General features: G+C 42.4%; 2 protein-coding genes and 1 non-coding gene across 5 annotated transcripts in view; 1 reads left to right on the forward strand and 2 right to left on the reverse strand.

The window, feature by feature from the left end:
• Positions 1–12,010, forward strand: part of MATN2 (matrilin 2) — a 178,671-nt gene extending 166,661 nt beyond the window's left edge. For 2 of the 3 annotated variants that reach the window (XM_066379185.1, XM_066379184.1), the window contains 6 exons: positions 3,096–3,509; positions 6,570–6,722; positions 7,775–7,846; positions 8,174–8,308; positions 9,542–9,640; positions 11,476–12,010. In XM_066379185.1, the coding sequence (XP_066235282.1) occupies positions 3,096–3,509; positions 6,570–6,722; positions 7,775–7,846; positions 8,174–8,308; positions 9,542–9,640; positions 11,476–11,531 (929 nt within the window). In that variant the 3' untranslated portion in view covers positions 11,532–12,010. The remainder of the gene's footprint in view (positions 1–3,095; positions 3,510–6,569; positions 6,723–7,774; positions 7,847–8,173; positions 8,309–9,541; positions 9,641–11,475) is intronic. The other variant, XM_066379183.1, reaches the window with a different exon arrangement.
• A 5,856-nt stretch (positions 12,011–17,866) lies between these two features.
• On the reverse strand, positions 17,867–21,266 carry RPL30 (ribosomal protein L30). The gene is made up of 5 exons (XM_066379197.1): positions 21,182–21,266; positions 21,021–21,073; positions 20,611–20,756; positions 18,885–19,015; positions 17,867–17,969 (listed from the first exon to the last, which is right to left on the reverse strand). Exons 2-5 carry the CDS (start codon positions 21,039–21,041, stop codon positions 17,920–17,922), a joined length of 348 nt encoding a protein of 115 aa, XP_066235294.1. The 5' UTR covers positions 21,042–21,073; positions 21,182–21,266; the 3' UTR covers positions 17,867–17,919.
• LOC136402062 (small nucleolar RNA SNORA72) lies at positions 18,150–18,281 on the reverse strand. Its single transcript, XR_010750959.1, has one exon. It is a non-coding gene; the product is annotated as a small nucleolar RNA SNORA72 (small nucleolar RNA).
• Positions 21,267–26,020: the final 4,754 nt, after the last annotated feature.

The following is a 26,020-nucleotide window of genomic DNA, read 5'->3' on the forward strand; positions in this document are numbered from 1 at the left end:
AAAGTGCACCATGACTTTATGAACACACTGTATATTTAAAGGTGATTAGGCCTGACCTGTGGTGGCGCAGTGGATAAAGCGTCGACCTGGAAATGCTGAGGTCGCCGGTTCAAAACCCTGGGCTTGCCTGGTCAAGGCACATATGGGAGTTGATGCTTCTGGCTCCTCCCCCTTCTCTCTCTTCTCTCTCCTCTCTAAAATGAATAAATAAAATAAAATATAAAAAAAAACCTTTAAAGGTGATTAGCCTGGTGCTGTCACATTCTCTAAATATGTGACAAAAGCTATTGTCATCATCAACATCAGAGCTGTCCAAAGACAGGGGTGGGAGGGTGGGGGGTGGTTTCAGGGGCGAGGTAACCTGTTCCTCCTTAGGAGAGGTCCAGGCCCAGGTTGAATGGCTACTGGGTAGCGATGTTGCATCAGGGGGCTACACTAGATGACCTTTAAAGGTTTTAGTCAACTCTGAAATTCTGGAACTCTGAAAATTAAGTCCTGAAAGCAAATCAATTGACTTTTAACTACCAAAAAGAAAATACCCAAGGAAGGTTGGAGTGACCCTCCTGCTAAGAAGTAGCCAGTAAGCGGGGCTGCTTCTGCCTGAATCTGGAAGCAGATCCTGACACCCTTGAGCTCCACACAGCTTTCTTGTTTCCTGGGAAAGCCTTCTGCAACCCTCTGTGCACGGAGCCTGCCAGTGCTGGTTCTGTTCTGTGAGGAAAGAATGTAAGAGCAAGAAGAGAAATCAGGCTCACTGCTAGAAAATTATTCCAGTGCTTCTAGAACCTGCTAGAAATCCACACGCACTCTGTATGAGTGTTTTTTGTTTTTGTTTTTGTAGGGTTTTTTTGATTGATTCGGAAACAGGCTATGGATGTAAATGAAGCTCTGAATTGGCCCTTTCCCCTTTCACTGATAAAGAATCAACATATTGAGTAATGAGGATAAGCACTTAACAGAGAAAGAGAAGAACCCAACCCCCAACACACACACATATACACACACTCACGCACAATGACATTAACATGTTATTCAGGCCAGGCATAGAAATATGTTTGCATGTGTGTGTCTTTAATCGCTTATATTGCTGTGCTTCACATTCAAAGATTAGACAGCTGCTGGATTTATAAAAGCAAATGTTATGAGATCATCCATTTGGGATCTGTAAATGCCTTATGCAGCCCTGAGTAACAAAAAATCTCTCCACACCCTGATTGCTTAAGTATTTGCATAAAGCTTTTACTGTCAACCATCTGAGTTGCTTGAAAAGCATTTGTGTAGATAAAGAATTCACAGGGATAATTCATTTTTAAGTTTTACTAGGTCAGTAGGGTACTTATAGGTGTGCTACCCAATGAACACCACCTCCATTATTCTGTCCACAAACATTTACTTAACACCTGTGGTGTGTCAGGTTTGGCCTCTGCCGTGGAGGAGCTGGCGGACTAGAGGCAGAGACTCACACACAGTCAGCTCTGCAAGGTACATGGAGAGCACCGGACAGTAAGCACGTCGGTCACTGTTGCAGTCCTGCTGCTCCTACTGTCTGCATGAAGCACGTGCTCAATAAGCAGATTTTTGTTGAATGAATTTGTAGTGTGAGAGGTACACCGAATAATTAATGTGAGCTGGGTTACTAGGATGGCTCCCTGGAAAAGGTTATGGTGGAGCTGAATGTTAAGAATTTCCTTCTCAAACTTGAAACACTAATTTGAAAAAGTATATGTACCCGTATGTTCATTGCAGCATTATTTACAATAGCCAAGATTTGGAAGCAGCCCAAGTGCCTATTAGTAAATGAGTGGATAAAAAAGCTGTGGTACATTTATACAGTGGAATGCTACTTGGCTTTAAAAAGAAGCTCTTCCCTTTTGCAACAGCCTGGATGGATCTGTGTTAGGCTCAGCCAAAGGAGGGACATACAAGGCCCGATGAGTTTTATAAGAGGTTAATTTATGCATCTGTGAACAGCTGAGCTGAGACCCTAGTGGCATCAGCGGAGAACTGCAGGCAGGGGGTGTCTGATATGGGACTACTGCAGGTAACTGCTGACTTGGGAGTTGTGCACCTGGATATGCTCAGATTAGCCTATCCTGGTTTGTGGCTTTGGTCACAGGCTGTCTTCCTTTTCCCAATCCTCAAGCCCCTCCCAAAGGCCTTGTCCCAAGGACCCTTCTCAGGGGTGAAGGGGGTTACTTAAGGGGAGGCAAGGAAGGTCCAGTGAAGGAGATGCTTAATGAAGAAGTTTCCCCAGTGGGAGGTTGGGTGAGGGGAGTTTGAATTTGAAGGGGGCCTGGACCAAACCTAACAGAGAGTATTATGTTAAGTGAAATAAGCCAGTCAGAGAAAGACAAATACCATATGATTTCACTTATATGTGGAATCTAATGAACAAAGCAAACTAACAAACAAAACAGAAACATCCTCATAGATATGGAGAATAGACTGCCAGCTGTCAGAGGAAAGGGTGGGGGCTGAGTGACAAAGGTGACGGGATAAGAAGAAGGAAAAAGGGCACATAGGTACGGACAACAGTGTGGTGGTCACCAGAGGGAAAGGGACTGGGGGAGGTGGAGGCGGCAAAGGGGGACAAATGGTGGTGGAGAGACTTGACTTTAGGTGGCGAGCGCAGGACGCCGTGTGCAGACGATGTGTTAAAGAGTTGTACACTTGAAACCTGTATGGTTTCATTAACCAATGTCACCCCAATAAACTCATTAAAAATTATGCATAAAGCTCCTATAAATAAACAAACAAGAAAGAATTTCCTTCTTCGTTGTCTGTCAGAGTGCCAGCACTGGGGTGCTGGAGTCAAGTTATGGGAATCTTTTGGGTGCTGTCAGACCCTTCTGTGTACTTCACACACAGTCCCTCCAAGGTCTGGTTGTCAATGACCCAGGATACAGTGTGGACCCGGTTCTGCAGACAGTCTATACCTCTGCTGGGTCTCTCTCCCAACACTTCCTGTCCATGTGTTATCTGAAGAGTAAAGGTGGTTCTCCAAAGTGGTTATGCCTCTAACTGAAGCATAATTTTCTTCCACTGTTGTGCATAAATGATTACCTATCTCCTTTCCTTTCCTTTCCTTCTTACAGGATGCTCTGAAGGCCCAGTTGACCTGGTCTTTGTGATCGATGGATCCAAGAGCCTCGGAGAAGATAATTTTGAGATTGTGAAGCAGTTTGTCACTGGAATTATCAATTCCTTGGTGATTTCCCCCAAAGCTGCTCGAGTCGGGCTGCTCCAATATTCCACACAGGTCCGCACCGAGTTTACCCTGAGAAACTTCAGCTCGGCCAAGGACATGAAAAAAGCCGTGGCCCACATGAAATACATGGGAAAGGGCTCTATGACTGGGCTGGCCCTGAAACACATGTTTGAGAGAAGCTTTACCCAAGTAGAAGGGGCCAGGCCTCTCGCCTCACGGGTGCCCCGAGTGGCCATCGTGTTCACAGACGGACGGGCTCAGGACGACGTCTCCGAGTGGGCCAGTAAAGCCAAGGCCAATGGTAATATGGGATAAAGGTGTGGTTTACACCATCTTGGTCAACAGCTGTCATATACCTTTATTAAACTGCCATCTAAAGGGAGTTAGGGAATGGGAAAGATACAAGTGTTGCAGACAGAGCAGGTAGTCTAGACACAGACCACACCTGAGTAATCATCTACTGCACTTTCCTAGCTGGTGTGTCCTCCAGTGGAGAGGATCAATCTTGCAGGTGCTATTTAACCACAGATAAATACACACAGTCTCTCCAAACACTGGTAAAAACAGATTCCTGGTGGGAGGAACTTTTACTGATACTTTTTAAAAAACCAATACTGCAAATGAACACAGCAGAATGGCCTTAGGACAGTGGTAGTCAACCTGGTCCCTACCGCCCACTAGTGGGCATTCCAGCTTTCATGGTGGGCGGTAGCGGAGCAACCAAAGTATAAAAAGATAGATTTAGCTATAGTAAGTTGTTTTATAAAGATCTGTTCTGTCAAACTTAGCAAAAATCCGACATAAAGTACTTTGTAAGTAATTATTATTATATGCTTTAACTTGCTGTAACGCTGCTTTATAAATTTTATAAAGTTACTTCCCTACTTTATAAATCACCATTACTGTGGAACTGGTGGGCGGTTAGAAAATTTTACTACTAACAGAGATACAAAAGTGGGCGGTAGGTATAAAAAGGTTGACTACCCCTGCCTTAGGAGAAAAAATATTCTCGTGTTTGCAATAGGCAAAAGTTAGCTTTTGAGAAAATAAAAATGTTGGAGATTGTGACTCTAAGCTCTCAATGCTCAACAGAATTTAGCCTCTTCTTTGAGGTGTTTCTGACCCCATGTATCATGCAGGAGGGACTAGATGTTTCTTTAGTTGTGGATAGATATGAAGTGTGGTGGAAGAGGATGGCTCTTGGAAAAAGAAACCCAAAAGCTAGGACAGTTGGGAGAGACAGCTTAAGGTAAATTGTCTGAATTCCTTGGAGAGATGAAAAAACTTGAGTTTGTGAAGCAGTTTGCTTAAAAGTCACTTTCTTTATACAGTGGGAAAGGGTACACACAGACCAGTGCTTCATCCAAGACATCATCATGGACCCAGTGCCTAGGCCTGGCACGTAGGACAAGCATGACTAATACTTGCTGAGTGAACGAACAAAGGAGTGAGAGTGCTGGCAATCCCATAAGTGAACTCCATTCTTTTCACAGAAAGGCTGGTTTACATCAGCATTCAATCACTCTTTGTGAAGGGGACCATTTTGTTATATTGCTTCTCTCATTATTCACAGCTTTTTTTCTGAGTCCAATAGAGTAGTAGCCATAAAAAGCGTCCTGCCTAAATCATCTGGGTGGCTGCTCACTCCCAGTTCCTCTGCCTCTAGACTAGCTTGTGAAAGCTCCGGTCAAACCCATGGGCCCTACAGCCTGCATTCCTAAAATACTGGAGAAAGCATCCTGTCTCCAGAGACAATGGTTAGCTCTTTCATTTGTTCCATTGAGATCAATCTACCATTTTCCCCTACTCACATTTCCACAAATCATCTAAAGGCAGGTTGTAAAGCCAGTTGCCACGGCCACTATCACAGCCACCTGGCCCATGCAGGTTCACATTTGATTTGGACAGACAGTAATGAAACAATGGAGCCAAGAACTGGTGGGCCATTAGCTTTAATCCTAGCTTGCACCCGGTGGTCAAGAAACACACACAGTGGGAAAACACTTCCCTTTCCATTCAGGGCTTCCAAAGCCACTGACTTATCAGAGTTTCCTAGAATCAAAGGTTTCTACCTCACCAGCCTTATTCACCTCTGTTCCCCATCTCCTTCTCTCTGCACAAACTGGCTCCTCCTTCAGCGCTCCGCCATCTTGGCTGCTTCTCCTGGACTCCTCTACCTGGCCTTTCTCTGCTCTCCTATAGCATGGGCTCCTCCTAGAATGTAATCTTCTTTTAAAACCTTTTGGCCCGAAAGCCCTCCCCCAACACACATTAATATAATCACGCCCATCCCAAGCAAGAAGGGCAATTAATATCATCACCTGGGCAGCGCCATCTTTAACAATGTGAGCATAATATATTTTATCTGCCCAAAACAGGTAGTAGGAGAAACACATGATAATTTGGTTCTTGAATCAACAAATGTATCTGGAGTGACATCTTCTAATGAATTTAATTATTCACATGCTCAACACAATCTAAAAATAATAATTACCTTTTTTTGGATGCTGTACATAAACTCACTGGAGTCCTAGACAGATATGCTGCATGGGGCTATTGACTTTACAGACTTAGAACAAGGCATAACTCTTGCCTCTTGGCTTAAAGAGTAATTTTTATGTGTATTTTCAAAAAAAAAAATCTAGTTTAGTGAATTAGCCAGAATAAGGTACATGCTGAAAAATGTTGACAATCAAGTAGAACTTAAGTTCTTACTGTTTTACTTTCAATAAAGAGTATATGGGGAAGGGAGTCTAATGATTAATGTTGTTTAGAAAAGCTTTCAGAGTGATCTCCTCTCTTTTGATACCTAATGTTGAATCTTGGGTTTGTTACTTTTTCTGACTGGGGATTTCCAGTGGTCTGCAGGTTCCCTTTTTAGCTTAGCAGGATATGCTTGAGCTCCTCACAAAGCTCTGTCTGCCAATGAAGGGTGGGCAGAATGCAGCGCTGGCTCGCCCCCAGGTCACTTAAGTTTCCTCTCCAGTGCCTTTGAGGAGTAGAAACTAGGCTATAAGGTCATAGACTTCTTCCAGAAGGGAAGTAAGCTATAAGATAGTGCTTTTTTCTACTTTATCTACAAGGTCGTTCAAGGAAAAGTTACGATTTGTTAAATGACCTTGCCCAGGGCTGAGCAACAGGTTGGTCGTCCAACTCCCCAACCTCTCCTAGATGCGCATCTTCCTCTCTGGATCCCTGTCTTTTGCTCACAGAGCCAAATTTTTAAAATGGTGAAAAAATAAAGTGCGATTGACCTGGAAATCACAGTTCTTAACATCTAGCTGGCTTTGAGTGCAATACACACTTTTTGACCATGGGAACAGCTCTAACTACATTGTTCTTACTTTGCTTTGCACCTTAGGTATAACTATGTATGCCGTTGGTGTAGGAAAAGCCATTGAGGAAGAACTGCAAGAGATTGCCTCTGAGCCCACAAACAAGCATCTCTTCTATGCCGAAGACTTCAGCACGATGGGCGAGATAAGTGAAAAGCTAAAGAAAGGTGTATGTGAAGGTACTGTAGCTTATGTCTAGGAGAGATCTTAGCAAACAGGGCAGCATAAACCCTTCAATGAGGAATTCTCGACTCATTCCTTCAAAGTGCTCAAAAAATGTGCTTCCCTTGTGTGCGGGGCCAGTGACACTTGTAAACACTAAGCACAGAAAGAGGAAGAGGGAAGAGAACAGACAAAAGTATATAATATAACGTTGCTTGGTGCTTTTTTTGTGCTGAGCAATGTGATGTGTTTTGACACAGGTGTACTTAGTCCTCACACACACTAAAAAAAACCTATAGAGATAGTCATGTGAGAAACAATTATATAAATCAGGAGAGCTAGTGTGCAATTTCAGGATATGCTTGTCATTGAAGTAGAAAGAGATGGTAGTAGTCCTTTCAAGCTCGCTGTTTAAAATTAAGAATGTCTCCTTGCATGGACTGCGTCTGCTTACAGAACACTACACTGCCCTTTGGACCTTAGATTTATGTACTAGAGCTCTCCATGCTTTGCTCCAGTTTACTGTGCCATATGTAAGGCATGCTGCCATACAGCAGTTCTGCCCATCTTCCCTTTTACTCATGTCCCAGGTTCAGTCACCAATAAAATCCCAGTCTAAGTGACATCTTACTTCTTGAAAAGAAAAAGAAAAAAAACAACAATGAGATGGGAGACCAGGGGAGGAAAGCCTTTCCAATTTCTAACGTGAGTGGATAAAGGTCTACCTGTAGGCTGTTTCTTTCAAGTTGAAATACCTCAAGTGGAGCAGTTACTACTGCAACTTAATCCTTGGACAACTTTAACCACCCCCTCACTTTCTAGACATGATCTTTTGGGGGCATTCTTAAGTAAGATGCATTTAAGGGGTCTGGGCTTCCCTCACTAGAGAGAACTGCCCTACAGTGGTCTTGGATTATTCTGGTAACCAATTGCTTTTTGAATTTGTGGTGTTATACCCAAATAGCCTGGGTTATGGCAGGTAGGTAAGGTGTTGGTCTGGGGCCAGTTTCCTAGAGAACAAGTGTGTTTATGCAGACGTCACTCCTTCTGGTCATCTTTTTCCTCTCAGCTCTGGAAGACTCTGACAGAAGTCAGGACTCCCCAGCTGGGGAACTGCCAAAGAGGGTTCACCAGCCAACAGGTAAATTTTTATAAAAGCAGTTTTTAGAACCTTTGGTGGATGCTTCCACCATGTTTTCCCCCCAGACAAAAGTAAAGAAATGAAAGTAAGATTTCAATTATGTTAACTATGGCTTTGTTCCCTTGATCAGAAAGGAAACATTTACTCCACACCTTAAGCCGTATTTGATAATAGCTTCTCTGCTAAGTCTTATTGCCATAGTCTGTCCCAAAGCAAAGTTGTGTACCACATGCTAGGAATACCACTACCTTGCTCTGACAGCTGACGGCCTTTTTATTCCACAGCTGTGTTAGGCAGGTTTGACTCCAGTTTTCTTTCTCTTTACAGAATCTGAGCCAGTCACCATAAATATCCAAGACCTACTTTCCTGTTCTAATTTTGCAGTGCAACACAGATATCTGTTTGAAGAAGACAGTCTTTCACAGTCTACACAAAAACTGTTCCATTCCACAAAATCTTCAGGTAATTCATAGTAAAATATTACCATAGTTAACTTGATACCAGCTTCTCGGCTTGCTAACAAACTCAGTTTAAAAGAGGAAAGACCCTGGCCGGCTGGCTCAGTGGTAGAGCGTAGGCCTGGTGTGCGGAAGTCCCGGGTTCGATTCCTGGCCAGGGCACACAGGAGAAGTGCCCATCTGCTTCTCCACCCCTCCCCCTCTTTTTCCTCTCTGTCTCTCTTTTCCCCTCCCACAGCCAAGGCTCCATTGGAGCAAAGATGGCCCAGGCACTGGGGATGGCTCCATGGCCTCTGCCTCAGGCGCTAGAGTGGTTCTGGTCGCAACAGAGCGACACCCCGAGTGGGCAAAGCATTGCCCCCTGGTGGGCATGCCGGGTGGATCCCGGTCGGGCGCATGCGGGAGTCTGTCTGACTGCCTCCCCGTTTCCAGCTTCAGAAAAAATAATAATAAAATTAAACTTAAAAAAATAAATAAAAGCCTGACCTGTGGTGGTGCAGTGGATAAAGCGTTGACCTGGAATGCTGAGGTCACCAGTTCGAAACCCTGGGCTCGCCTGGTCAAGGCACATATGGGAGTTGATGCTTCCAGCTCCTCCCCCCTTCTCTATGTCTCTCTCTCCCTCTCTCTCTCCTCTCTAAAAATGAATAAATAAAATAAATTAAATAAAAAATAATAATAATAAAAATAAATAAATAAATAAATAAAAGAGGAAATAAATGTCTGACCAGGAGGTAGTACAGTGGATAGAGCCTTGGCCTGGGACACTGAGGACCCAGGTTCGAGGCCCCAAGGTCACTGGCTTGAACAAGGGATCACTGGCTCTGCTGGAGCCCCCAGGTCAAGGCACATATGAGGAAGGAGTCAATAAACAACTAGGGTGCCGCTACTATGAGTTGATGCTTCTTCATCTCTGTCTCTCTTCCTGCCTCTCCCTTGATAAAAAAAAAGAAAAGAAAAAAAGAGAAAAGGAGAAAGTAGGAACTAGGATGAGGAAAAGAACTTAAGTAAAATGAGAATAAAAAAGTAAAAGGAAAGGTGGTCTTCCCCAATCCACAATAAAGGCCACGTCAGTGTTGAAAGCCCTTCCCTAGAATTTACTGGATCTGGCCACATGGAAAAAGTTGAACATTTCTTTGATTATTGTTTCTTCCATATGCTCATTCAATCCTATTATTATACATCTGGGAAATCTGGTGGGTTTATAGAGGTGAAAACTTTCCCTCTGCTTTCTCAGGAAGTTCTTTGGAAGAAAAATCCGATCAATGCAAATGTGAAAACCTTATAATGTTCCAGAATCTTGCAAATGAAGAAGTAAGAAAATTAACACAACGCTATATCCTTTTCTAGTGTTATGCTTCTGAATGGAATGCAAAGAATATCATCAAAATATCACAAATACTGTATCTGGGTATGTACCTAGTGAAGTCGTTTCCATAGTCAATAGTGCACTCCAGGATGGGCTTTTTTCTTAAGTAGCGTGATAGGTGTCTGAGAGCCAAGGCAGGGCAAGCCAAGCTTAGTGGCAGGACTCAAGCACTTAGTTGCTATCTGCTCTTCTCGAGGGTTTAACAATAAGGCCAGTCAGCCAGTTAGTATGCAAAGGAAAGAAACAGACGTACTTAGCCTGACCAGGAGGTGGCGCAGTGGATAGAGCATTGGACTGATGCGGAAGACACGGTTCGAGACCCTGAGGTCGCCAGCTTGAGCGTGGGCTCATCTGGTTTGAGCAAAAGCTTGGACCCAAGGTCGCTGGCTCCAGCAAGGGGTTCCTTGATCTGCTGAAGGCCCGCGGTCAAGGCACATATGAGAAAGCAATCAATGAACTAAGGTGTAGCAGATGCTTCTCATCTGTCTCCGTTCCTGTTTGTCCCTGTCTATCCCTCTCTGACTCTGTTAAAAAAAAGAAAAAAGAAAATAAACAGACGTACTTATACTCCCTGTGCACTAGTAGAAAACGGAGGACATGCACTGATCTGAAGTATACTAACGGTGCAGTATTAGGAATAAAGAATGTTGATTTATTGATGTCACCCCATTAAAAAAATAAAATTATTATAAAAAAAAATTAAAAAAAAAAAAAAAGAATGTTGTAGAACGAAGAGGTTTCAAACTCCAGCTAAACTCCAAACCTCTCCTTTGGCCCCAACCCATACTGTAACCACATTTGGTCAGTTGTGGGGTTTTTTTCTGTCTGGCAGCAAAGATCTTTTAAGCACTCTTAGATGAAAAATCCAGGGAACAGCAAGATACAATGATTCATTAAAATAATATTACAAATAAAAGGAATGCTTTAGGATAATGGAGAAATGAGGATTTAGTGCTTTTACACACTGAACAGCCTGCCAACTGCTCTGAAGTTAAAATTAGTTAACTATAAAGCTGGCTGATGTCTATCTCAACATGCATCAACTAGTCAGTAGGGAAACGGTTTAATTCAGATCTCTGTGCCAATGGATTTATATAATAAGGAACAGCACATAGCAATTCCCTTTCTCAAAACTGAAAATGGTCCTCTGAGAAAAATAATCTGACAGTGATTAATATAGGTGATAAATCTGTGCTCTCATTCTGCCAAGGAGGTGGGTGGAAGGTATTATTAAGGAGCTTATAGGGAAGAAGACAAACTCTTGTTTGAATGCATGTCTTCTCTTGCTTTTCCCACCTCAACTCTGGAGGTCTACTTCACAAGAGACTAAGGGAGTTACATACGAAAGAGCATAGGTCGGCAGTCTTCAAGGTTGCTACCCTTTGGCCCTATCTGGCATCATGTGTGAAACTCCCCATCTCTCTCTTGATGTCAGATCTTACTTTACAAGGCCTAATCCTTGTTTTTTTCTCTTTACCCCATTACCAACATTATCAACTCTGGCTCATAGAGGAGTGCTATGGCAAACTAATTTACAAGGAACAGACGTGTGATTAGAATGAAAAATTTAAGGAAAAAACTAAACTGTTACCCTGCTTCGATGTTTTACGCCTAAAAAGGATTTAGTTTTGGTAGCATGTTAGTTACTATAAACTTACAAATCAGAGTTTTAAAATACTTAACAGAAATGGAGGGGAAGGGTTTATATTTTTTAGGATGAATGTTTATGTTGGTAAATCAAGTCATATATTAATGTAAAGAAAAACAGGCGATTCAGATTCCTCTTCCTTAACTTGCTATACTAGAAGAAATGACACAGAGAATGGAAGCCCTGGAAAATCGCTTGAGATACAGATGAAAATTTGAAATACTCTGTAGTTGTTTCACGGTGTCAAGGATTACAATGAAAGCAGTTCAGAGCCTGAGCTCAGGCTGTCATTAATTCTGTAAGGTTGTAAAGTGAAACATAAGTAGTACTGAGAAAGCTGGTTTGCTATAGAACCAAGGTAAAAAGTAGACACTAACTTGTGTAAACTTAATGAGAAAAAAGAACCCTTCAGAACCCTGAAATGAGTTACCAAATGAAAACAAATAAGCTATGCAAGATACTGTGTAACAGACTATGGAAACGATTTGCTTTTGCCCGTCCTGCCTTACAGTGATACAATCTCATTTGACTACAAAGTTTGCACGGTCTTACTTCCATAGAACACTGGCCATAGGAAAAGCTATTTTTTTGTATTGGAATTTACCTTGATATATGTATATGGATGTATACATAAAATCATAGGACATATACTTTATAACAAGTTGGACTTTATTAAAATTCATTTCAGAGAATGATATTCTGTGTACAATTCTTAGTTTAACTTTAAATACAAGGTATGTAAACATAAGATATGGCAAATATGCATATGAAAAAAAATGTTGAATCTCACTGGTAATCAGGAAAATGCAGGTTAAAACAATGGCTTGGCCTGACCAGGCGGTGGCACAGTGGATGGAATGTCGAACTAGGATGTGGAGTACCCAGGTTCGAGACCCCGAGGTCGCCAGCTTGAGCGCGGGCTCATCTGGTTTGAGCAAAGCTCACCAGCTTTGACCCAAGGTCACTGGATCGAGCAAGGGGTTGCTCAGTCCACTGAAGGCCCACGGGTCAGGGCACATATGAGAAAGCAATCAATGAACAACTAAGGTGTCACAACGAGAAACTGATGATTGATGCTTCTCATCTGTTCATCCCTATCTATCCCTATCTATCCCTCTCTCTGACTCTCTGTCTCTGAAAAAAAAAAAAGATGCATATGAACTAAAAGTAAATGGATGGAAAAAAATATTTCATGAAAATGGAAACAAACAAACAAAAAAACAATGGCTTGGCAAAGTGTTGGTAAGGATATGGAAAGCTGACTCTTGTATACTGCTAGTGAGAATGCAAATGGGCAGTCTCCTTGAAGAATAATGTCAATACCCAGTAAAATAAAATGTACACAACCCTGTATTCTAGCCACTGCATTTTACCTAATGTGAGACCTATAGAATAATGTTGCTAGAGTTTACAAAGGTAACAAATTAGAAATCACCTAATCATCAGGTTAACTAATGAATTGTGGTCTAGTCCATACCTCAGAAATAATATACAGCATTTATGCCTGACCTGTGGAGGCACATATAAGGCATTGACTTGGAACACTGAGGTCACAGGTTCAAAACCCTGGGTTTGCCCAGTACAGGCAAATATGGAGAAAACGAGTTGATGCTTCCCACTCCTTCTCCACTGCCTTTCTCTCTCCTTTCCCTAAAAATCAATCAATTAAGTCTTTAAAATATATAAATATATATACACAGCATTTAAAAGGAATACACTAACCCTATATACATACATGGTTAAAGTCAAAAGCAAAGCTTTTTAAATTTAAAAAGGCAGCAACAAAGTATGTATTTAGATATAAGCTTACCCGAGTATTTTGTAAGGTCTCAAATCCCTGGGAGGATGTCACCTGGTGGTTTTCATAGTGAAGCTGCCACCTATGCTGTTTCCTTGCTGCTCTAGATGCCTTGACCTGATATACCTGGCATCCTTTGACCCTATCCCTATTCCCACTTCCTTATTTTCCCAGGGACAAACACTATTGTGTATATCCTTCCAGAATACTCCTTATATGTATGTACATATTGATGTATCTGAACAGTAATGTGTGTGGTTTTTATTTACAGAAATGGTATGATCAACATACTATACTGTACCTTGAGTCCTGGCTCCATCTAGTGGTTCTAGACTGCCTCCACTCGTTTTTTTAAGCAGTAGGTTTTCAACTTTCTTCTCCAACTCGGTGAGAAAAATGCCTTCAAGGGAAACAAAGGCCTCCAACCAATTCATCTAGTTTAGATTAACCCAAGATATTTAACCTGAACATTATATAAAGCTGGATATAGCTCTCCATTTTCCTTATTTTCTGATCTGTATGTCTCATGTGTCAAGGTTTTATATTTATTTTATTGTGACCTTTCCAAGCCTTGATTCTGTCAGATGGGACTAACTACCATCTCATTGGATTGTCAGGATTAAATGGGTTGACATGTTCACATTTTAGTAGTCTTAACAAATTTTAAACGCTCAACATGAGCTACCTTTTTTATTCAGCAGTCAGGAGCACCTGACACAAAGATGGTGTCACACAAGTATATGTTGAGTGAGTGAATTCCTGGCTTACCTTCCCTGAGCAAACTGGCAGATTCCACTCCTAAATCACCTTTCGAAGCCAACAGGTAGGAGAGAGTACATTAAAACAGTTAATGTATAAAATGTTCAGGACCTCCTCTCAACATGATGAAAATCCTGGACTAGAAAGCCACAAGCATATCAATAAGAATTAAGTTAAATGTTTAAGCCCTAAATCATTACTCATTCCGGTTTTTGAATTATGTGCTGGTCACATAAGTGATATTTAAAAATGTTAAGTCCTCTGGGTCCTTCACTGAATCAGATAGGTGTGATTAATGCCATAAAAAATGTTCAATGGTAACTCAGAGGCACCCAGTCTAGCCTGGAAGATGTTGGGGTGACTTGAAAGAAGGTTAAGGGGCAAGGAAAGCAGATGCCCCTGCAGAGGGAGCAGCAATCTAAGCTGGAAATAAGAATTCCAAGAGAGACATCAAAGAGAACTATTTCCAGGAAGAAAAAAAAAAAAAAACCAACAAAAAAAGAGAACTATTTCCTACAAACCAGATGACCATCTTCCAAAAAGTCCAACTACATTCATGATCAGCCTCAAGTTCGGTTTCTTCTCTATATACTTCTTGCTCCTGCTATGCTGTACGGATTGCAGTTAGCACTCTGTAACAAACAACTTCCTGTCTGGGACTTTCCTCTCAGCAGAGATATGGGTTAAATCTACCTGGCTGGAACTTCCTGCTGTCCCCTATATACTCCAGTGTGTAAGTAGTATACTTTCCAGCCAAACACACTATACGCATAAACAGAAAAGAACACTTAAAAAAATACCACCATAGACCTTTCCAGATCCTGGGCATTTCTGTTCCGGCAGCACTTTTAATGGCATTCCATCACAACTGCCTCAGACCAAAAGGAGGTGTTTTCTACTTTAAACTCCCTTTTTCTGAACTTGAAATTCCTTTCTTGTTGAAACATTGAGTGCAAAAAAAAAAAAAAAAAAAAAAAAGCACATATAAAAAGGTAAAAGCCAGCCTGATCAGGCGGTGGCGCAGTGGATAGAACATCAGACTGGGATGCCAAGGACCCAGGTTTGAGACCCTGAGGTCACCAGCTTGAGAGTGGACTCATCTGGCTTGAGCAAAAAAAAACAAACAAAAAACAAACAAACAAAAAAACCTCCCCAGCTTGGACCCAAGGTCGCTGGCTAGAACAGGGGTTACTCGGTCTGCTGAGGGCCCACGGTCAAGGCACATATGAGAAAGCAATCAATGAACAACTATGGTGTTGCAACAAAAAACTGATGATTGATGCTTCTCATTTCTCTCCGTTCCTATCTGTCCCTATCTATCCCTCTCTGACTCTGTACCTGTAAAAAAAAAAAAAAAGTAAAAGCCAAATGATCTTATAGCATGTTATCACCACATTGAGAAGGCCCTAGAAATCAAAGTATTTTCTAAAATCTATCATTAAAAAATGCCTGGGCCCTGGCCGGTTGGCTCAGTGGTAGAGCGTCGGCCTGGCGTGCAGAAGTCCTGGGTTCGATTACCGGCCAGGGCACACAGGAGAGGCACCCATTTGCTTCTCTGCCCCTCCCCCTCTCCTTCCTCTCTCTCTCTCTCTTTCCCTCCCGCAGCCAAGGCTCCATTGGAGCAAATATGGCCCGGGCGCTGGGGATGGCTCCTTGGCCTCTGCCCCAGGCGCTAGAGTGGCTCTGGTCGCAACAGAGCGTCGCCCCCTGGTGGGCGTGCCGGGTGGATCCCGGTCGGGTGCATGCGGGAGTCTGTCTGTCTCTCCCCATTTCCAGCTTCAGAAAAATACAAAAAAAAAATAAAAAAAGCCTGTAACCTGACCAGTGATGGTACAGCAAACAGCGCCGCAACCTGGGATGCTCTATCCCATGTTTGAAACCCCGAGGTTGCTGGCTTGAGCGCAGGCTCATCCAGCTTGAGCTTGGAATCACTGACATGATCCCCAGGTTGCTGGCTTGAACAAGAGGTCACTGTCTGTGCTGGAGCCCCCCTATTCAAGGCACGTATGAGAAACTAATCAATGAACTTAAGACCCACAACTGAGTTCATGCTTCTCATCTCTCTCCCAATTAAAAAAAAAAGCCTGCAGTCAAACTATGCAACAGAACCACTACAAAGATATGGGCCACTGGCACCTACAATACTGGCTTCTTCAGGTCACTACTCCTTAAGAAATTAAATCGGACCTAGTCAACCTTGAGCAGCAGCTCTCAACCTGTGGGTCCCGACCCCGGCGGGTGTCGAACAACCAAAACACAGGGGTCGCCTAACGCCATCAGAAAATACATATTTCCGATGGCTTTAGCCGCTGAGAAGCCGCACTACCATCTGCAGCAGCGCTATTCAGCTTGAACGCACACCGTTATGGACGTGGGTTCCAAACTGAATGCCTGAGGTCATGCGCAGACGTGATTGCATCTGTCCGGGCCTAAGGGGTGGGGGAAGCCGGGGGAACGCTCCACAGTCCATAGCAGCGCATTACGTGTGTCCAGCACTTGCTGACGTCATCAGTGGGCGGGTGCAGCAAGCGCCAGAGGACAGAAGCCTAGGAGGCGGAGAGGCAATGAGAATACATAATGCATATCAGGTATTTACATTCCGAATCATAACTGTAGCAAAATTACAGTTATGAAGTAGCCACCAAAATTATTTTTTGGTTTGGGGTCACTGCAACATGAGGAACTGTATTGCGGGATCACGGCATTAGAAAGGTTGAGAACCACTGACCTAGAGGAACAAATAACCCAACTATCTGAAAGTTCTATCTGAAAGGAGAAATTGACCAAGTAGATAGAAAACAAGTACATAAACTTCCTTAACTAAACGATTAAAACATTTTGAACCACAGAAACAGACTAACATCAGACAAGCAGGAGTCTAACCAAGCAATTCTTATCAAGGACAAAGACTTCAAATATTTAAAACCACCTTGGGCGTACCAGTCAGGTTTGGATATGCAAATATGAGGATCTCAGAACATTTACAAAATTTCATGTAACTCTGTGGCTCTTAACCAAGAGATGCTACTTTGAAATTGTGCGGTGACATCTGGAGGTGTTGTTACAATGACGTGAAAAGAAAAAGAAATATCCTGCAGTATCCATAGCCCCTCACACAATGAACAATCAATAAAACTCTAGCTCTTAACAGTTAATCTCCAAATTATATCCATGAACTCATTAATTTCAGACACAAATTAAATTCTTGGAATGTTAGGCTGAAAAGACCAATTCCCTCCCTTTCTTGTTAAACTGGAAATTTGACCCACCCATAGTTGTTATATAACTATTATAAGGGAAGTCTTTTGACTCCAAAGTCAATAAATACTTGACTTTCAAGATAATGTATTGAAGACATCCTCATCTCCTGTCTTCACCTACCTACCACCAAACACTTCCTGACCAAGTTAGTTGATTCTGAAGTCTAAAAGACATGTCATTTCTGATACTTCTGCAACCTCTCTTAGAGCCCAAGCAGACTGTGTCGGGTATACCCTGTCAGCACCATTCAACGCTGTAAATCAAGATGTAATCAGTATCTCCCACCCCCAGATTAATTTGTTTTTTCCAAGAGATATTAGCAGATGTGGGAAAGGGTTCCACGGGACATAATTGAGAGATATAATATGCAGTGTGGGGGGAACATATTTCATTTAATTTTCTTTGCTACTCAGATTTGGTAGATTTAAGGCTGTACTAAAATTACAATTCTGGTAGATTTTGGATTTTGAAAACTTGCTACCTCTCAAATACATTCAAGTATAAAACACCAATAATGTCCTGAAACTGGAATTAGAAAATCAAATCTCTTAAAAATCCAGTACAGGAAAGGAACTCTATGTACTCCCTTTAAGAAAAATGGAAACTGGGATTTATAGCTCTTGACCAAAAAGTCTTGCCACCACATCTAGTGGTCTCATTCTCTCTAAAATCCTATCTTCAGAAAAGTGTACTGAAGCAAAAGATATAAAAATAACTGAAATGAATGCAATGTTTAAACCAAGCTCTGGCCAGTTTTATTACAGAAAAATTTTGCATGATTTACTTTTCACCAGTCTGTTCTGGCATGCTTCTAATGATATCAGAATCACCTGAAAAATAAAACAATAATAATTTTACAAATCATTTAATGGCAAATGGTAACCATGAAATTAGCAGTGGTTATCTTCAAGTTATTGTACTAACAGTTCTCATATTTCCTGAGGTTGATGATCAAAGTCACCTAGAGTCAGACATTTCCCACCTAAGATGCATCATATAAATCAAACTTGGTTTATCACCAGCATTTACAAAGCCAGACCTAGGGAAAAGGCTAGGTCTGGGGACACATGCATGGTCTTAATATAGCGAATGTTTAGCCTGCCCTGATTATTACAAAATCAGAACAGCGAGAATATTCGCAGTATTTTATAAATTAATCAAAAATTCTTAAATTCAAAACAACACGATGTGTACAGTTGATCCTTGAACAACTCAGGGATTAGAGGTGCTGACCCATGTGTAACTTAAGTCGGCATTCTGCACACATTTCCCAACCACAGATTGAAAATACTGTCTCTGTTCCATAGTTGGTAAATCCATGCATCAGAACCCACTGAAAACAATCTGTATATAACTGACCCATGCAGTTCAAACCTGTATTGTTAGAGTCAACCTCTTTTAACCAATTTTACCTCTCTGTTTGAGCAACCAATAAAGATTACCTTCCTATTTCAACTGATTATTCTCCCTTTATAATTTCATCTTTGACCAAGGGCCTAAGTCATTATTTTACAGATCAAATAAAATTCATGATCTCAAAGTAAAAAAAAATTCATTTATAACAAAGCCAACATACTGGTATTCATTATCAATTCTCTGTGAAATAAAACTACAGGATATTCCTTGATATATCTAAATTCTCACCATCTTAACTCAGGAACCGCAGACATTTGTATAGCAAAAACTTGTATTATAAGGGGGTGAGGGGTGGGAGGTGAGGAGGGGGGAAGAGTTAAAAAGCGTACCTGGATCAATGATAGCCAGGGTGCATACTCTGTAGTACTTCCCACACGCTGTGCCCAATTCAATATTATTGCCGCTGTAGTGGTGGACACCAGTCTTGGCCAACATGGCATAGTATTCTATTTCAGATTTCCTTTGAGAACCAAAAAAAGGCAAATAAATGCTACACCAAGTGACTGACCAAGTATTTACTACTATTCTCAGTTTTAATGTTGGTGAAGCCTTTCAACAATAAATAAGACAGTTATTACTCTTAAGATCCTATTATATTCATTAGCCAATACAAACCATCCTTTCCTTGGGTCCCTTACAAATAATGAGACAACTAGCAAAAATCTACAGAACACCTCTGTTTAAGATAGTATCTATGCTCATAAAGACCATAGGGTGCAAAATCAAAGCATTATTTACTTAATATTGACTACATGTCCAACAAAACAAATCCCCATAACATGTTTTTTTGTATTCCACTTAGTTTAAATTAAGAAATGGAGGCACAGGCCTGACCTGTGGTGGCACAGTGGATAAAGCGTCGACCTGGAAATGCTGAGGTCACCGGTTCAAAACCCTGGGCTTGCCTGGTCAAGGCACATATGGGAGTTGATGCTTCCAGCTCCTCCCCCTTCTCTCTCCTCTCTCTCCCTCTCTGTCTCTCTCTCTCCCTCTCTCTGTCCTCTCTAAAAATGAATAAATAAAATTAAATTAAATTAAAATTAAAAAAAAAAAAAAAAAGAAATGGAGGCACAGAATAAGTGGAGGATTCAGAATTTAAACCCGTTAGTTTTAAAAGATGGTCCATTTCTATCACTCTCCGATCCTGAATCTTAGAAAGGAAGTGATATTACCCAGAGTCAACATTTGTATCAGAATCAGTAGGTAGATATTAATTAATGGTTTTTACAAATTAGAAGGGTGTTCTAACAGAACTTTGCTCCTACCCACAGTGAGGGTCCACTGACCAGCAGCAGTCACAATGTGGTTGTTTGAAATGCATCATCTCAGGCCTCATTCCTGACCCCAAACCAGAATCTGCATGTCACTCATGTGACTATGTGCACATTTATGTTTGAGAAGCTCTGCACAAATGTTTGCAATAAGACCAAACTATAGGATAGGATGGAGTACTCTGGAAATAGACACCCTATAAAATGCTATGAGGTTATGCATTATCACAGAAAATCAATGTGACTAGGGGACTGATTAGGGCTTATATTTTATAAGGTCCAAGTTTACCATATTTACAACACCCACTAAGTTCAATTTTAAAAGTTAATGCAAAAACTTTGGCTAGAAACCGACACAGTAAGATGAACTAGGTGATTCTATGACAGCCTGAAACTCCATTGGTCAGCCTCAACTTTACTCACCTAGCTGTTCTACACTAAGACAAGTTCATACAACGAAGCACTGTTAAAGCATCTCAAAAGCTAAAAGAATGACCAAAGGCAGGGCACAAAATACATGTATGTGCTTCCCTCAAACTTCCGACATTCTGTTTACTTGTTCTGTCATATTTCTCCTGTAAGACAAGCTTACACAAGGAGCAAATATGTTGGGAGTAGGGGTGGGAATCAAGAGCCAACTAACACAACAGCAACATTAAGTTATCCTGTAAGTGCTCGTCTGACATAAAATCGAGTCCATGCACCCACACTGCAAATTCACACTGCACATTCGCTCACGAGGTATCAGCCGCGGACGACACACACTTCAGGTTCTCTCCTTTACCTCAAGGCTGGGCAGTTGTTGGCGAGGATGACCAGTTTCGCTTTGCCTTGTCTGATCATCTTCAGAGTCTGCTTGTATCCCAGCACGTACTTCCCACTTTTCATAACAAGTTGGAGCCTAGAGTTGATGGACTCCAGCGACTTTTTCTACAAAGCAAATGTGTAACGTGTATCTGAAGGCCTTGTTTGTAACTACCTCGAAACGGGACCCAGCTTTCTGGAATCCGAAATCATTAATAAAACCTCCGAGGTCGAGGGTCCCAAGTCATTGAGAGGACCTCTCGGGTTTCTTTTGGGGGCCCTCCAAATGCTACAGGGCATGCTGTCCCCCCAGCGTGCTCAGATCTGCCCGCCCAGGCCGACCCATCTCTCCACGTGAACCGGCTTCCTGCCCCGGTCCGCTTCACTCACCGTCTTCTTTGCGGCCACCATCTTTCCGCCTTAGGTGCGGGACAGCCCCCAACCTAGAACATATAGAAGACAGGACAGGAAGTTTAGGATCCGGAGATCCAAAGGGCAGTCCGCTGAGCTCCCCGCGCGGCCTAAAGCTCCACCCGGTGGAGCTCACTCACCTAGAGAAGCCGCCAAGATGGCCGGGGAGGGAGAAAGGAAAGAGTTCCCACAATGCAAAGCTCTTCATGGGCCAGCCGGGATTCCGAGACCGGAAGCAGAGGCAAGCTGCAAGCGGAAAGGGCGGGGCACGAAGGGCAGGACCGCCGCCGGTTGCTATAGGTACCGCTAGTTGGAATGGTCGTGGCTCTGTAGGGTTAGGCGTGCTGTGAGCTTTAGGCTTCGCGGTGCTACGTTACTCCCGCTTCCAGCTGCGGAACCGAGGACTGTCGAGCTGGCTGGAAACTGGAGAAGCCGACTGAAGGTGAGGCGGCAGCGGCTGGACTCATTTCTGCCCGAAGCCGGGGTGTTGTATACACGGGAAGGACGCGGGTGCGTCTCGACGTCCGGCCTGCCTTCCGCACTCAGTTCCGCCCGAGCCGCAGCAGCTACCTCAATCCCCTCTTCGCCCGAGTTGCGGCAGGTTCCTTGGAGACGGAGGACCCTGGCGCTGGCTCCCCAAGCTCACCTCTTTTTGGCCGTGTTCGTGTCGACTTGTAAGCCGAATTTGCATACATAGAGCGATAAAACGGGTCTAATTTTTAAAATCTTTGTTCTTGAGAACGTTGGACCTTGACATAAATGTCCAGGCACGGATCATAAGTAAAATCGGCCCAGTAGGTAAGCTATTATTCCGCGTGTCATGGTGCCCTGGAGAAGGTCAGGAAGAGGAATCCAAAGGCTAAGTGTAGACTGTGCAGGAGCTAGGCTGTGTGGATGAAAAGGGGGTTCTATGGAAAGTAACCTCACAGGGTGATCTGTTCTGAAATTCCTAACTGGGAACATCATGGTGGGTAGTCCTGTCCCAGGTCTATAAATTCTGTAGTAAAAGGGTTTAAACTAGCCCTGTCCAGTGTTCTTGTGTACCTAAGTTAACACACCTTAAAATACCAAAAGCAATAACCCTTGGAAGTGGTATAAACCCTCAAGAGAGCACAAAATCTTAACTATTTGTAATCTGATCTGTGCCTTGCTTTCTCCTATCTTTTCTTTATTTCAAATACATGAAAGCAGAAGCTGCAAAACTTATTCTCTGGGGCATTTGAGATCTTGCTCATGTATATGTCGTCGGTTTGGCTCAAATAAACTCTTATAAAAATTCTTTACATGTTTGGATGTTCTTACATTGATAATCACTTATTTTAACAATCACAAAAACTCTTATGAGGTAAGTAACGTTTTTATTCTTAAGTTTCCATTTCTAGTGTATTGTTGGAGTTAGGGCCAATGCCCTACTCAGGTCTGTACTGTAGGTTACCTTCCAATTAAGGATTATTCAAATGTGTGCCCAACTTTGACTTGAAATTAACCAACCAAGTCAAGTTAGGTTATCATACTACTTTCTTCAACATTTAGGCATAAATTGCTTAACACTGGTGCAAATTAAGATGATTTTGCCCTCTTTTATTAACCTAGTTCTAAAACATTAAACTCTAATTTTGTTTTTTACTAATTTACTGAAAAAACTGAGACCTAGAGAATTTGTGTGCTGCTACTTAGAGTGAAAGCTAAAACACCCATCTCTTCTTTTAATCCATGTCCATGTTTCATTTTGTGGTTGTCATCTATTACAAAAATTGAGTCATCTGCTTAAGAGCACTTTGCATTACAGTTTATTACAGGTACAAACTTGGAAATATTTAGAGTTTACCATTCACATTAGACATTCAGGTGTGCCTTTCCGTGCCCACCTCCCATTATCAAACATTCTTGTTAGGCACTTGATATGAAAAGAACTGTAATACACCCTGTCCTCAAGGGACTAACAGTCATGTTGAGAAGATAAGACCTATAAAATGGCCCTGGCTGGTTGGCTCAGTGATAGAGCGTCGGCTCGGTGTGTGGATGTCCCGGATTTGATTCCCTATCAGGACACACAGGAGAAGTGCTCATCTGCTTCTCCATTCCTCCCCCTCTCGCTTTTTTCTCTCTCTCTCTAGCTCTAGCTCTCTCTCTCTGTCTCTCTTTCCCCAACCCCCCTGCAGCCATGGAGTGAGTTGACCTTGGGTGCTGAGGATGGCTCCGTGGCCTCCAGATGGGCAGAGCATCACCCTCTAGTGGGCTTATTGGGTGGATCCCAGTTGGAGTGCATGCAGGAATCTGTCTCTGCCTCCACTCCTTTCACTGAATTAAAAAAAAAAAAAAAGACATAAAATGACTCTTAGTATAAATAAATCTAACTGCTAGATAAAAGTATGAAATGGCTACAGACTTTGCACACTCCACCATGTGCCAGCTCCTGTATTAGCCCCTGGTTATATAATGTGCCCTCAAAAACCTTGCAGTCTATACCTGGAGAAAGACATAAGTAGCATAATGTGGATATTCAGTTTCACAAATATATTTGACAAGTTCAATATTACTGTAAGCACTAGACATAAAGAGAGATAAGACATGGTACCTGTTCTTAAAACACCTGCCATCCAACTGGGCCCTTACAGGAGAGTAATAGTAAGAATAATTAACTTTTGTATAGCCTTTAATGTAGTTTTCATACATCTTAACTAATGGTTACAATAACCCCAGGCATTATTATCCCTATTTTATAGAGGATAAAACTACTAAGAAAAGTGGTTCAATAATTTAGTAAAGATTATGACATATCAGGGCTGAGATTTGACATCAGGTCCTCGGCAGGATTACCTGAAATAAAGGGGGAATGCATTCTGTTTTTCCCCCTTTTTTGACCATCGGGTTGATACTGGTTAACAAAATTATACAGGTTTCAGGTACACAATTCCCCAACACATCATCCATATACTGTGTTGTGTGTTCAGGTACACAATTCCCCAATACATCATCTATATACTGTGTTGGGTGTTCAGGTACACAATTCCCCAATACATCATCTATATACTGTGTTGGGTGTTCAGGTACACAATTCCCCAATACATCATCTATATACTGTGTTGGGTGTTCAGGTACACAATTCCCCAACACATCATCTATATACTGTGTTGTGTGTTCAGGTACACAATTCTCCAACACATCAGCTATATACTGTGTTGCGTGTTCAGGTACACAATTCCCCAACACATCATCTATATACTGTGTTGCGTGTTCAGGTACACAATTCCCCAACACATCATCTATATACTGTGTTGCGTGTTCAGGTACACAATTCCCCAACACATCATCTATATACTGTGTTGTGTGTTCAGGTACACAATTCCCCAACACATCATCCATATACTGTGTTGTGTGTCCCCACCCCAAGTCAGGCCTCCTTCCCCGGGAGGAACAGCAGACACAACTAAAGAGCACAATCGATGTTACAGTTTGGCTGGAATATGGCATTTCTGAGGGGGAATGGTGAAAGAAAAAAGGAATATAGATTTAAGTGTTAGAATTATGTAAGTTTGCTTAGAGTAGAATTTTAAGAAATGAGTTTATGCTCAAAACTATTTCACCAGAAACTTATTGAAATTCCTGGAGACTCTTCATCCGTTACTGATGAGCCGTGGGGAGAAGATCCTGAAGTTTCAGCACTGATAGAAGCAGCACGCTGATGAACGATTCCATTGCTGATGAGCCGTGGGGAGAAGATCCTGAAGTTTCAGCACTGATAGAAGCAGCACGCTGATGAACGATTCCATTGCTGATGAGCCGTGGGGAGAAGATCCTGAAGTTTCAGCACTGATAGAAGCAGCACGCTGATGAACGATTCCATTGCTGATGAGCCCGGGGGAGAAGATCCTGAAGTTTCAGCACTGATAGAAGCAGCACACTGATGAACGATTCCATTGCTGATGAGCCGTGGGGAGAAGATCCTGAAGTTTCAGCACTGATAGAAGCAGCACGCTGATGAACGATTCCATTGCTGATGAACCGTGGGGAGAAGATCCTGAAGTTTCAGCACTGATAGAAGCAGCACGCTGATGAACGATTCCATTGCTGATGAGCCGTGGGGAGAAGATCCTGAAGTTTCAGCACTGATAGAAGCAGCACGCTGATGAACGATTCCATTGCTGATGAGCCGTGGGGAGAAGATCCTGAAGTTTCAGCACTGATAGAAGCAGCACGCTGATGAACGATTCCATTGCTGATGGGGCTTGAAAACTAAGGCACTAAAATTGTCACCAGAAAGATTAACATTAGATATAAAACAGGTTGGGGAGATAGGCACTTGTTAAAGACAGATGGGTAAATGTACCAAAATCAAATGAAACTAACCCATGTAAGCATTTTTTTACAGGGACACAGATCACAGTGGTTTCCTCTCAGGAGTGGGATTGAAGGTTGGAAAGAGGTGGAGATACATTTTTTTATTCCTTCGGTGCTATTTGAATCTTTTTGGTTGAGCAGTTCAACTTGTAGGAATTTATCCTACAGAAGCAGTCACAGGTGCTCAAAGATGTGAACAAGGATACTTCAACATTATTTTTAAAAGCAAAAAAAAAAAAGAACAAAAGTTCATTTTTTTTCTTTTTTTGAGAGGAGAAAGAGAGGAAGGGAGAGAGATGAGAAGCATCAACTTGAAGTTGTGTTGCTGCATCAACTTCAGTTGTCATTGATTGCTTCTCATACATGGCTTGACTGGGGGCTCCAGCTGAGCCAGTGACCCTTGTTCAACCCCGCGACCTTGGGCTTAAACCAGCGACCTTTGAATTCAAGCCAGAGACTTTTGGGCTCAAGCCAGCAACCATGGGATCATTTTGATGACCCCATGCTGAAGCCGACGAGCCTGCACTCCAGCCAAGTGAGCCCATGCTCAAGCTGGCAACCTTGGGGTTTCGAACCTGGGGCCTCAGCATCCCAGGTTGATGCTCTGTCCACTGTGCCACCAGCAGTCAGGCTGCTCA

The sequence above is a fragment of the Saccopteryx leptura genome, chromosome 3 (assembly GCF_036850995.1).
Source record: "Saccopteryx leptura isolate mSacLep1 chromosome 3, mSacLep1_pri_phased_curated, whole genome shotgun sequence".
NCBI classification, from domain to species: domain Eukaryota; kingdom Metazoa; phylum Chordata; class Mammalia; order Chiroptera; family Emballonuridae; genus Saccopteryx; species Saccopteryx leptura.

Excerpts from the sequence above, each read along its gene's own strand:
- RPL30 (XM_066379197.1), bottom strand. The coding sequence starts at position 21,041 with ATGGTGGCCGCAAAGAAGACG. Across the intron at positions 19,016-20,610 it reads AACAACTGCCCAGCCTTGAG|GAAATCTGAAATAGAATACT; the intron begins GTAAAGGAGAGA and ends TGGTTCTCAAAG. Across the intron at positions 17,970-18,884 it reads CCTGGCTATCATTGATCCAG|GTGATTCTGATATCATTAGA; the intron begins GTACGCTTTTTA and ends TTTATTTTTCAG.